Source organism: Tamandua tetradactyla, chromosome 22 (assembly GCF_023851605.1).
Source record: "Tamandua tetradactyla isolate mTamTet1 chromosome 22, mTamTet1.pri, whole genome shotgun sequence".
Classification (NCBI taxonomy): Eukaryota; Metazoa; Chordata; class Mammalia; order Pilosa; family Myrmecophagidae; genus Tamandua; species Tamandua tetradactyla.
In genome coordinates this window covers 19,761,786-19,775,591 of record NC_135348.1, presented here as the reverse complement: position 1 = coordinate 19,775,591, position 13,806 = coordinate 19,761,786, and the positions used below count along the sequence as shown (strand labels likewise).

At 36.0% G+C, this 13,806-nt stretch overlaps 1 protein-coding gene across 6 annotated transcripts in view; it reads right to left on the bottom strand.

Annotated features, from left to right (window-relative positions):
• The window catches only part of NR3C2 (nuclear receptor subfamily 3 group C member 2), a 396,224-nt gene that overhangs the window by 60,496 nt on the left and 321,922 nt on the right, over nucleotides 1–13,806 (bottom strand). For all 6 annotated transcript variants that reach the window (XM_077139862.1, XM_077139861.1, XM_077139859.1 and 3 more), the window contains 2 exons: nucleotides 5,047–5,391; nucleotides 3,404–3,548 (listed from right to left, as the gene is read on the bottom strand). In XM_077139862.1, the coding sequence (XP_076995977.1) occupies nucleotides 3,404–3,548; nucleotides 5,047–5,391 (490 nt within the window). The remainder of the gene's footprint in view (nucleotides 1–3,403; nucleotides 3,549–5,046; nucleotides 5,392–13,806) is intronic.

Sequence of the window (13,806 nt, the reverse complement as noted above, 5' to 3'; positions counted from 1 at the left end):
ACTGGGATCACAATTAAGATTCAACATTGGGAAACAAAACGTTCTTGAAGCCCTCTTTTTCTTTGAGTTCTGTGACAACACTCTCCTGTTTTTCCTCCTTTAATTAGCCCCTCTATAAATGAATTCAAAATTTTTATCCTCAGCTTGCAACTCTCTTTAAGTTTCTGACCTGTAAAAAATTGCCTATTAATAGCTCCTTTTGAATATCGGTTTAAAGGCAACTCAAACTGGCCCCATGCTCTCCTCCTGCACATCCAAGCCTGACCTTCTTTCCTGGGAACATCCTGGACACCTACTTCTCCCTCACCTCCAATCCCTCCCAACATCTAATCCACCAGCCACTCCCATCCACTTCACCTTTTCATCATTATATTTCTCACCATGTCATAAACCACTCAACCACCTGTTGAGACTGAATCACACACCCCAATTTAGACATGTTATTAATCTTAATATGCATCCCTGTGGGTGAGAACCCATTATAAACAGGACCTCTTGAAGACGTTATTTTTAGTTAAGTGTGGCCCAAATGAATAAGGAGTCTTTTAATGTGGATTATTGGAGGCCTTATAAAGTGATAGCCACAGAAAGAATCCAGAAGCAGGAAATCAGTGGGAACCCAAAAGGGAAAGGAGAAGACATTTGCCAGGTGATGGGAAAGCCAAGGAACCCCCCCAAGGATTGCCAGGGGCCTGCACCAGAATGCTACAGTCTTCAGGAAGAAAGCAAGTCTTGTTGATATCTTGATTTTGGACTTTTCTAGCTTCAAAACCATGAGCCAATAAGTTCCCATTGTTTAAGGTAACCATTGTGTGATATCTGTGAGAGCAGCTCTGCAAACCTATAAGCTACCATTCTTGCCCAAGCTACTAACTTCCCCTACCTGGATTTCTGACTCAGTTTCCTGACTGGTATTTCCGCATCTTTTCTGACCCATTTCCAGACTATTCTCCATCTTACATTCAGAGGGAACTTTCCAAGAGAAAATCTGGAAATATTATCTCACTGTTTAGAACAGAATAGCTTTTCTACTGCTCTGAGGATAAATAACCTAGTATAAAGAACCAAACTCCTAAACTGGCCTCCAAAGCCTATGTGATCTGGTCTCCAGCTCTCTTCTAGCCTCCTAACATTTCCACTGTTTTCAGTGACCCAGCCATTGTCTTGCTCTCAGTTCTCTGAAGGAGATTCAATCCTTTCTGCCACTGGACCTTGCACATGCAGGTCGCTTAGCTTAGATCAACATTACTCTTCCTGTACCTACTCCACCTGGTTGACACCAGCTTAATTATTCCAAGGGAAACCTTTCCTGACTTGAGCAATCCTTCCCATTAAATGCTTCCAAAACATTCTTCAAGTTTTAACTTTTTATTGCAAGTTGCAAAAATAATACGGCCCCTAAGCAGAGAACGCCATCCATCCATCCTCTAGATACCCAGATCCATGACTTTAAATATTTTGCCACCTTTGCTTGCCATTTCTTTCTTTTTTCTTTCCTTCCCACCCTCCCTTGTTTTCTCTCCTCCCGTCCTTCTCTTTTCTTTCTTTCTTTCCTTCTTTCCTCTTTCCCTCCCTCTCTCCCTGCCTTACTTTCTCTTTTTCTTTCTCTCTCTTCATCTATATCCATCATCCATCCATCTTCCAAATATCTCACAGTAGGTTGCACATACACTCCCTGAATGTATAATGTTTAGATGTACATTTTTATAAACAGGATATTAAGTGCAGTTATCAAGTCCATTTGAAGGAAAACCTACAAAGTCTGGATTGGAGTTGAGGATAAATGTTTTAAGAACAGGAAACAACACTTTTGTTCGAATAATCATATAAAATCTTAATATTTAATTATTGATGGCATAAGAAGCAGTTTTCTTTTGCTGCTTCCACTTTCTCCAACAATATTTTCTAGAATATATGAACACGTATATGCTTAGGTGACCTTTTGTTTTTATATTATTTATTTATTTCCTGAACCACAGAATGACATTAATTGCCACAGTCTTCAAATATAGATGATTCCTAGTTTCACTTTTAAAAGGGGATTCTTTCAATTTTTCACTTTGTTTGGAAGTTGCATGTTCAGATGTTTACACAGAATTTAAAATTAAAAGATGTACTAAACAGGATTAAATTGGTCATTTTATCTTCTGTGAAAACATCAAATATAGATGCACTGGATGGCATTTACCAACACCTCCTTTTAAAAGAAGGGCCCTCCTTAATATTTTTTTCTTCTGGCTTACAGAATTTATTTTAAAACAGGCTACTTATTTAATGAAAATAATCTGCATATTGAGAAAAACAAGTAAATTAAAATATGTGTGTCATGTTTGGCTTCACTTTATACTTTTGGTGAAGATTTATATAGTATTAAAATTATTTCTGACAAACTACCAAGAGGGGTCACCTTGAAAACCAACAACTGATATCCAAATTTATCTTTGGAGTAAACTTGTCTTTGTGGCACACAATGTTTGGGTGGACTGGTATTCTTAGATAAATTACTATTTGAACTATTCAGGTACCTTGGCATTATGTGTCTGCTTTTATTCTTTTGTATTGTTTTCTTCCTGTTATCACCAACCTATCTCTCATCTGCCTCCTTCCTTACTCAATCCCCTATTTTCATATCTCTAGAGAGAGCCATCTGTTAGAATATGGCTATGGTTACTATCATAATTCAAATGTTCCTTTTTATTTTAAGTATTTCTTGACCCAACAATTATAAAGAAGTGTCACTGGATATAAACAAAAATGAAACATGCTAATGTGGGATGCAAACAGTAGTAAAATGTAAATTCAAAATAGGAAGGAATTCATGGCCAAGGAAAAATTCATTTCAATTCTTTCAATCTTTTAAAATGCATCATAAAACTAAAAATGTTTCACTACAGAATAACATTTTGGCTTCTTTCATGATTGCAAAGAAGGGTAATTAGGATTGTCATGAAAACACATTGAGCAGCTGTATATTGTTAACAAAAGAACCATTATACAGTCTCATAAAAACTGGCACTTTATATATTCACATTTCCTAGAAATTAGATAGTATAACCAACGGGTATAGATACCAAAAGAGACTGTTTTCTATTAATTGTGGCTGTGTATCAGTCAAGTTTCCAGAGCTAACTGGATCCCCTTTCTTTAGGACAATTCCCACATATTGATATATAGACTGATATATATATATATATATATATGCTGATACAAATATATCAGAAGGGTGCATTATGATTTTGTAAACACGTAAATCCTAAATTTGCAAACTACAGATTTTTTAATCTCAGAAGAATGCCAGTGTCAATAGCATCTTTCACAAACATGCACCTATTTAAAAATCATAAGAAAACATAACGAATAACCCTTCAGTTTATTTTATGACAGCTAATTAATAGGTACTTACTCATTAAAGACTAGATCTGGTGCAAAATAGAGAAATTGGCTGTTCGTATGTTTGTACGATCTCCAGCTCAAGGCAAATGAAGATAGACACATCCAAGAATACTGGATTAGGGTAATTTGGTCCTCAAGAGGCAAGTTTTTAAATCCTGAAGAACAGAACAATTAATCACAGAAATACACTTAGCATTTAAGAACATTCCAGGAAGACGCTTCTTAAGTTAACTCTGAGCAGCCACCTTTCTCTAAAAGACTCAAATTATTTGAACTATGCCTTTTAGAGCACCATCTGGCCTGGCCCTGCTTAGCATTTCATTTTAAATTAATCCCAAATTCTCAGTGAGGGTGAGTTGCTAGAGCAGACCAAAACAGGAGCGTTTGGTAGGAGTTTTAGTGTGGATGATGGTTAAAACTCTTGGCCACACTGAAAGAATGTGCATCAAGCTGTAAAACTTGCTTTATCCCCACCTGCAATTCTAATACCAGGTAATTCAGTAACTGTCAATATCTGAAATAAGTTGGAGGATTTTAATTTTCATGAATTTATAGTGGCTAAAAAATGTTATTCCTAGGGTGGTGTGATGGTGGCTCAGTGGCAGATTTCTTGCCTAGCATACCGGAGACCTGGGTTCAATTCCCAGTGCCTGCCCATGTTAAAAAAAAAAAAAAAAAAAGTTATCCCTTGTTTCCCGTAGTCTGGGATAACACCAGACTCTCACAAAGCTCTGGAGTAGAACAGCGTCCCTGGTGCCTCTCCTCCTGCATGCCACACACTTCTTTCCTGGGCCTCAAGCCAGTTTTTGGTTCTTCTTCTCACCCCTTTTATCCCTAATGGCTTCATGTTATTTTCCTGACTACAGAGTTTCGTCTGGGCAAGCTTCTCCTCCAAAGCATCAGCCATGGAGCCTTTCCCAGTCTCTATCTTATGGCTTCCGGCTGGCCACAGGTTAACTAAGAAACTGCTTTGGGTTAATGAACTGATGGACAATGTGACATCAGTTCTAAGTTATGTTTCTGTCCTTTAACAGGACTCTTATAAATAAAAACCTATAACTTAAAAAACAGTCAAAGTAGGAATTTCAGGGACAATTTAAAGGGTGTTGGGGGCAAGATGACATTTTTGAAAGAAGAATCTTTTGGGGTCTCTTGCCACTTCACAGGCCTTAGTCTACTTGGTCTATGCTAATATTAGATGGTTAAGAGCTGTTGCTACTGGACTCAGCTTGTGTTTTCACAAATAAAACATTATTTTTTCTTACTAATATTCTCAGGATGAAATTTTCTATTTCAATCATCAACATAAAAAATGTATACGTTACATTAACAATAAGAATCCTTAACTCTACATACTCAGAAGAAATAAGCCTAGCACCACCAGATTTTTCCTATAGTCTATCAACCTGATATTAGTTTGAACATTTGATAGTAGGATTTAAAGAAAGCTAACTCCAACTTTCTGTTAGAATACGGCTATGGTTAATAGCATAATTCAAATGTTCCTTTTTATTTTAAGTATTTCTTGACCCAACAATTATAAAGAAGTGTCATTGGATATGGTATGGTGAAGGGACTGCTGGATACGGTGAAGGCTGCCGCCCTGACCTGGTTAGTTCTGGATACAGACCATGAAAAGAGAGGCGCTCCTACCTGGAAGTACCTTTGCCCACTTCACGACTTGAATCATCTGTTTGCCTGCCAGGCGGTTTAGGGTGGAGAGCAGATTTTCGGCCGTATCTGGCTTTGAGTTGTCATAGCCTGCATACACAACTTCAGGCTCAATGTTTTCCAGGACCATAGCAGGGGAAGGCGTGAGCGCTCGTGAGATCGTGGAGAGCTGAGGAACCAGCGCTGTGTTGACCGAGGGCTCCTTTGCAGGGGCGATGTAGGTGGTCCCTTCCTCCGGGCTCTGGGGGGGTGGGGGTGGCGGCTGCTGCTGCTGTGGCTGTTCCTCATGAATCCCTTTTAACTTTCCCAACTTCTTTGACTTGCGAGCTGTGAAAACATAAATAGTCATAAATGAGAAGGGCAAATGAAAATTATGTCTGGAATGCCTTGAATGAACTCAATTATCACTGAACATTGACATTTACTGGTTAAAGCACTCTTTTCCTCAAGACTCCTTATTATACCTATAGGAACATTGTCTATTAGATATCTTTCTAAAATAAGATGTACAAAGCCAAATTACTATTATTTAGGGTATTAGGAGAACAAATCCCTCCCTCCCTTCATTCGTTCTACAAATCTTCACTGTGGATCTCCTACATGTAAGATACTGCATACGCTGTACAGAAGCCTAGTGAATCATCTTTAGTACAATCTAGACTTATTCTGTCTTCGACAAGTTTTCAGCCTACTGGGGAAGACAGGAAAGGTATCACAAAACTATTGCACAGCAGACAGAGGTAGGCACCATGATAAATATAGTAATAGTTAAAATTCACTGAATGCCTACTAAAACCAGGCACTGTTCTGAATGCTTATATAAATGAACTAATTTAAAATTTCATAAGCAGGTGCTATTATCTCACTTTATAATGAGGATACTGAGAGCAGAGAGATTAAGAAATTTATCCAAGATCATACAACAAATATATGTGAAATAGAGATTAAAAAAATTCAGAAGGATAAATTATTGTATATGCTAATAAATTACATATGGCACAACTAAATCTTATATAAACCTACCAGTTGACAACAATTCCTAGGACAGTCTGACTAAGTGTATTACCTTAGGGAAGTCTCTGTTCTATCTTTTTTTTTTTTATCAGTAAAGTGATCACATGCTCTGATTTCAGCACAATCCTGGTTTATATTTGTTTTCCCAACATCAAAATGCCTCGTTTTTGGAATAAATAGTATTTTCATCATAATTACAACTAAAAAATTAATATTAACTTTAATAGCAACTGCCTTTATTTCATGTTTCTCTCATGGGCTCTTAAAATAGACAAATGAAAAAAAAAAGGAAGATGGATGAGAGGATTTGGGGGTAGATGGCGGGGGGTAGATGAATAGATTGGTACATAATTGGGAAGATGAATGAATGATGGATAAATATAGAAGAAATATCAGAAGTACCAAATTGAGCTAAGGGCTGAGGTAATAACCTGCTTTTTATTTTTTTGTATGGGCAGGCACCAGGAAACGAACCTGGGTCTCAGGCATGGCAGGCAAGAACTCTGCCTGCTGAGCCACTGTGTCCTGCCCATAACTTGAACTTGCGTTTCATTAAGAAAGTTTTCAATTAAAAAAAAATTCCTGAAGAACCAGACATCTTCTGCTTAGACCTAATATATGTGAGGAATTCACAAAAATAAAAATTTAACAGAGTAGTCCTATACTATACCAATTAACTTGAGTTAAAAAATAACTATTGATGATCACAATTATGGCTATTAATACTTCGCACATTCATCACAGACAAACTTACTAATTCAGATAAAACACAAGCCACACCATTCAACAACAGCTATATCTGCTCCACATGCACTGAGTATTGAAACTGGGCTTAAAAGATGAATAGGACATAACTTGCAAAACAATTTTTAAAATTTATATCATTTCATTTATTTATAGAACATCCCTTTCAATAAAAGATGAGTTTTAAAGAAAAGCAGGTGTATTATATTCAGATCCACTGCTGGAAAGCTGTTGACAACGTAGTACCCAGTAGTTCTGCACATGCTTCTGATGAATAAATGAGTGAACAAACAAAAGAAGAAATAATCAGCAAACGATCTCAAACACTAGGCAAAACTAGGAAGGAAAAGAAAGAACCAAACACCTAGATAACACAAACGCCAGTCTATTGATGATTGTAAGAGCCTGAGAAAATCTTCAATAGGATGAATTGGTTATTTGGGAAATTAGATATCTGAGACTGCTTCTGTGTCAAATAAACTCTTCTCTAAGCCTCAACTGATCTGAAAAAATGGGTATAAAAATCCTTCCCTCTTCCCTCTCACAGAGGGAATAAATGGATACGCAAATGAAAATATACTGAAAATAATTACCAGAATCTGAAACAATATTTCAATGTTACCTCCACTCTTTTCCACTGTTTTATAAATATCAGAAATATTCTAGTTCATAAAAATGCTCTCATACTTTATAAGGCTACATCTGATAAGAACCATAGTTTGACTGACTAGAAGTCACTGAGTGATATTTTCAAATTTTATTAGAAGTGATACTTGCTTTCAAATTAATTATAAAATTCATATTTGTTTTAAGCCTTAGTTCTCCGATGCTTTGTTGATTTTCAAGACCAATTAAAGGTCATGCTATGAAATATTATGAAGAAGAAGGTTTAATATTTTCCTTAGCACTTATATACAAGGCAGTGGCTTGCAGCATAACCTACCTAGCTGATCATTATTACATTTTAGTACTTGACTTCATGCTGTGACTTGGGGAATTTATATGGGGCATTTAGAATTGAATAATAATTTAATTACTTAAAAAGTTCAAGGTAATATTTTCAGTGTTCAGATTCTTTAGCCAAGTGTATTCACCCAATATCTTTTCTAAGATGAGTTTAATTATATAATCAATTACACTTACATTACTCAAAGTGGCCTTTCTAAAATGTCTGAATATTGTATACACCTCTTCCAATACATGCTGGGCTCTGAAATTTAATCTCTTTAAAGTTGGGAATAATGGTTTACGTATGTATGTATTCCTATAACATTGTATCATTTTCCATGATGCTTATGAGTACTCAATAAATGCTCGTTGAATGAACTTATTTCCAAATTTCAATGTATGTTATGCTGGTATGAAACTGTTATGGACCCCAGAGATAAGCTTTGTTCTTCGAATCCTGATTCAATATTGTAGGGTGGGACCTTTTGATTAGGTTCTTTGCATGGAGATGTGACACACCCAATTGTGGGTGTGGCATTTTGATTAGATGGAGATGTGACTCCACCTATTCAAGGTGAGACTTCATTAGCTTACTGGAGTCCTTAAAAGAGCCAATACGGAAATATTTAGCAGAAAGCTTAGACTTAGTATTTCATGCTCACTATGACCCTAAGTTTGGTTCTATCATTATTTCCATCTTACAGATGAATTGAAGAACAGAGAGATGAAGAACCCTCTCCAAGGTTGCAGAGCAGAAATATCAGTGCTAGGATGGGAATCCATCCATCTGGCTCAGAGTTCAGGCTCTGAACCTGTATGCTCTCTGGCTTCTCTTCATCCCTTTCTATTTATCTAAACTGTATTACTGTTTTTTTAAAGCACATTTATTTAGATATATTCACCTACCATCCAAAACATACAGTCAATGGATTTTAGTCTAAACACTGAGTTGTGCATTCATCACCACAATCAATTTTAGAACTTTGCCTTACTCCAAAAAGAAAAATGTCACACCCCTCAGCAGTCACCTCAATCCCTCTATCCTGCCACAGCCCTCCATAACCACTAATCTAACTCTGTCTTTATAGATTTATTTATATTTACATTTTATATAAATGCAATCATACACTATGCATTACTTTGTATCTGGTTTCTTTCCCTTAGCATAATTTTTTATGATTTGTTTTTAAATTTGAGAAGTTGTAGGTTGATAGAAAATACAATGTTCCCATATATCCCTCTAATGAGTCAGTGTGGTACCTTTGTACAACTGATGAAAGAATATTAAAATATCACTGTTAACTACAGTCCATAGTTTATATTAGGTGTATTTCTCCCATATACCACCCTATTATTAAAACCTTGTAATGTGTCAAATGTTTGTTAAAATTCATGAAAGAACATTCTTATATTTTCACCACTAACCAAAGTTCCTCGTCCACAACAGGTTTCACTCTCATACAGTCTCATGCTTTATCTTCTAACTTGCCTTCTAGTAACATACACTACTTAAAACTTCCCTTTTCAATCACATTCACAAACATAATTCAGTAGTGCTAATTATACTCATAATAATGTGCCATCACCACTATCTATTTCCAAACATTTAAAATCAACCTAAACAGAAATTCTGTATCAACTTAAGCATCAACTCCAATCTTCTACCCCTATTGTATCCCCAGGTAACCTATATTCTAGATTCTAACTCTATGAGTTTGCTTATTATAATTAGTTCGTATCAGTGAGATTATGTAATTTCGTCCTTTTGTGTCTAGTTTATTTCATTCAACATGAGTCAAGGGTTGTCCATATTGTCATATACATCAAGACTTCCTTCCTTGTTACAGTTGAATTATATTCCATTGTGGGTATGGGTGTGTGTGTGTATGTGTGTGTGTGTGTGTGTGTGTATGTCCCACAGACATCTGGGTTGCTTTCATCTTTTGGCAACTGTGACTGATGCTGCTACGAACATCGGTGTGCAAATGTCTGTGTGAGTCTTTGGTTTCAGATCTTTTGGGATATACCTAGTATCAGGATTGCTGGATCATTTGGTAATCTATACCTAGCTTCCTGAGGAACCACCAAACTATCTTCTATAGTGATTGCACCATTTTACATTCCCACAAACAATGAATGAGTGCTCCTACTCTTCCACATCCTCTCCAACATTAGTATTTTTCTTTTTTTTTTTAATAGTAGCCATTTCAGAAGGTGTGAAGTGATATCACACTGTAGCTTTGATTTACATTTCCCTAACAGCTAATGATGTTGAGCATTTCATGCACTTTCTGGCAATTTGCAAACTCTCTTTGGAAAAATATCTATTGAAGTCTTTTATCTTTTTTTTGTCTTTTTATTGTTAAGTTGTAGGTTTCTTTATTTATTCTGGATTATTAAACCCTTATCAGATATGTGGTTTCCAAATATTTTCTCCCTTTCAGTAGGTTGCTTTTACTTTCTTGACAAAGTCCTTTGAAGTGCAACAGTTTGCAATTCTGAGTAAGTTCCATTTCTCTATTTTTTTCTCTCACTGCTTATGCTTTGGGTGTAAAGTCTAAGAAACCATTGCCAAACGTGAGATCTTGAAGATACTTCCCCACATTTTCTTCTAGGAGTTTTAAGGTCCCAGGTACATATATTTATGCCTTTGATACATTTTCAGTTAATTTTTATACCAAGTGTGAGATGGGGGTCCTCTTCCATGTTTTGAATATGGATATCCAGTTCTCCCAGTGCCATTTATTGAACAGACTATTCTGTCCCAACTGAGTGGACTTGGCAGCCTTATGAAATATTAATTGGCCATAAAGGTGACAGTCTATCTCTGAACTCTCAATTTGAATCCGCTGGTCAATATATTTATCTTTCTGCCAGTGCCATGCAATTTTGCCCACTGTAGCTTTGTAATATGCTCTAAAGTCAGGAAGGGTAAGTCATCCAAATTCAATCTCCTTTCTCAGGATAATTTTGGCTATTCAGGGACCTTTACCCTTCCAGATAAATTTGACAATAGCCTTTTCCTTTTTTGCTAAGTAGGTTGCTAGAATTTTGATTGGGATTGCGCTGAATCTGTAAATCAATTTGGGCAGAATAGATATCTTAATGATATTTAGTCTTCCAATCCCTGAACATGGAATGTCCTTCCATTTATTCAGGTCTTTGATTTCTTTTAGCAATGTGCTGCAGTTTTCTGTGTGTAAGTCCTTTATATCTTGGGTTAGATTTACTCCTGGATATTTGATTCTTTTTGTTGCTATTGTTAATGTAATTTTTAAATTTATTTTCTCCTCAGATTGCTCATTACTAAGGTATAGAAGGACCATTACTGACTTCTGCATGTGTCCTCGTATCCCATTTCTTTGCTGAACTCGTTCATGAGCTCTAGTAGCTCTGTTGTAGATTTTTCAAGATTTCCTACTTACGGTATCATGTCATCTGAAAAGAGTGAAAGTTTTACTTCTTCCTTTCTAGTTTGGATGCTGTTTTTCTTTCTCTTGCCAACTGCTCTAGCTAGAACTCGTAGCACTATGTTGAATAACAGTGGTGACAGTGGGCATCTTTGTTTTGTTCCACATCTTAAAGTGAAAACTCTCAGTCTTTCACCATTGAATATGATGAGCTGTGGGTTCTTCATACATGCCCTTCATCACGGTGAGGAAGTTTCCTTCTATTCTTATCTCTCACAGTACTTTTATCAAGAAAGTCCCAGGGGTGTGGACCTTCCTGGCAACATGGGACAGAAATCCTAAAGTGAGCTGGGACTCAGCATCAAGGGATTGAGAAAACCTTCTGGACCGAAAGGGGGAAGAGTGAAATGAGACAAAATAAAGGATCCATGGCTGAGAGATTCCAAACAGAGTCTAGAAGTTATCCTGGAGGTTATTCTTACACATTAAGTAGATATCACCTTGTTATTCAAGATGTAATGGAGAGGCTGGAAGGAACTGCCTGAAAATGTAGAGCTGTGTTCCAGTAGCCATGTTTCTTAAAGATGATTGTATAACGATATGGCTTTCGGAATGTGACTATGTGATTGTGAAAATCTTGTGCCTGATGCTTCTTTTTATCTACCTTATGGACAGATGAGTAAAAAATATGGATTAAAAATAAATAAATAACAGGGGGAACAAATGTTATAATAAATTCAGTAGATTGAAATTCTAGTGATCAACGAAAGGGAGGGATAAGGGATATGGTATGTATGAATTTTTTTTTCTGTTTTCTTTTTCTGAATTGATGCAAATGTTCTAAGAAATGATCAGGATGATGAATATACAACTATGTGATGAAAAAAGAAAAAAAAAAGAAAGGATGCTGTATTTTGTCAAATACTTTTTCCATTCAATTGAGATGTTCATGTGGTTTTCCCTTCTGATTTGTTAATGGGGTGTATTACATTAAGGATTCTCTTGTGTTAAGCCACCCTTGCATATCTGGGATAAAACCCACTAATTCATTTTGTTCAATTTTTTAATGTGCCATTGGTTTTGATTTGCAAGTATTTTGTTGAGGATTTTGCATATATAATCATTGCAGTAATTGTTCTATAATTTTTTTCTTGTAGTATCATTATCTGGATTTGGTATTAGAGTGATGTTGGTTTCACAGAACGAATTAGGTAGTGTTCCATCTTCTTCAATTTTTTTGAAAAGTTTGAGCAGGATTAGTATTAATTGTACTTTGAATGCTTGGTAGATTTTTCCTACAAGGCCATCTGGCCCTAGGTTTTTCTTTCTTGTAAGGTTTTCAATGACTGATTCAATCTTTTTTGTAATTGGTCCACTGAAATCTTTATTTCTTTTGGTCTGTGTAGGTTGTTTGCATGTATCTAGGAATTTGTTCATTTAATCTAGGTTGTCTAATTTGTTGGCATACAGTTGTCCACTGTATTCTCTTAAGATCCTTTTTACTAAGGAATTTACTTCTGTGGTCAGAAGTAATGACCACCTCTCACTTCTTATTTTATTTATTTGTCAATTCAATGATCCTTTCAAAGAATCAACTTTTGATTTTGTTAATTCTGTTGTTTCGTTATTCTCAATTTCATTTATTTCTCCTCAAATTTTTTTCTTCTTGTCTTGGGATTAGTTCGCTGTTCTTTTTCCTAGTTCTCCATGTCTTTGATTTTAGCTTTCTCTTCTTTTTTAATGTAACCATTTAGGGCTATAAATTTGCCCCTCAGCTTGTTTCTGCCACATCCCATAAGTATGATGTTGTATTCTTATTTTCGTCTCAAGATATTTATTAATTTCTCTTGTAATTTCTTCTTTCATCCACTGTGTTTAAGAGTGTGTTGTTTAACTTCCATATATTTGTGAATTTTCCAGTTTTCTGCCTGTTACTGATTTCCATCTTAATCCCATTACGGTCAGTGAAAACTCTTTGTATAATCTCAATCTTTTAAAATGTATGGAGACTTGTTTTGTAACCGAACATGTGGTGTATCCTGAGAATGATCTTTCTATGAGCACTTGAATGTATATCCTGCTGTTTCGGGGGCAGTGATCTGTATATGTCTTATAGGCCTAATTCATTTATCATATTATTCAAGCTGTCTGCTTCCTTATTGATCTTCTGTCTAGAAATTCCATTTGTTGTTGAGAGTGGCGTACTAAGATCTCCATTATTGTGGAGGTATCCATTGCTTCCTTTAATTTTGCCAGTGTTTGCCTCGTGTGTGGGAGTACCACTGCTTGGACCATAAATACTCATGATTATTTCTTCTCGTGGGTTGTCCTGTTTATTAACATATAATGCTTTTCTTTGTCTCTTACAATAGCTTTGCATTTAAAGTCTATTTTGTCCAATATTAGTATAACCACCTAACCTCTTTCTTGGTTACTGTTTTCAAGGAATATCTCTTTCCAGTCTTTCACTTTCAACCTATTTGTGTCCTTGTTTCTAGTCTCTTGGAGACAGCATGCAGCTGTATCATACTTTATCCATTCTGCCAATCTGTATTTTTTGATGGGGGAGTTTTAGCTCCACTAACATTCAGAATTATTACAGTAAAGGAGTACTTCAACCATTCTC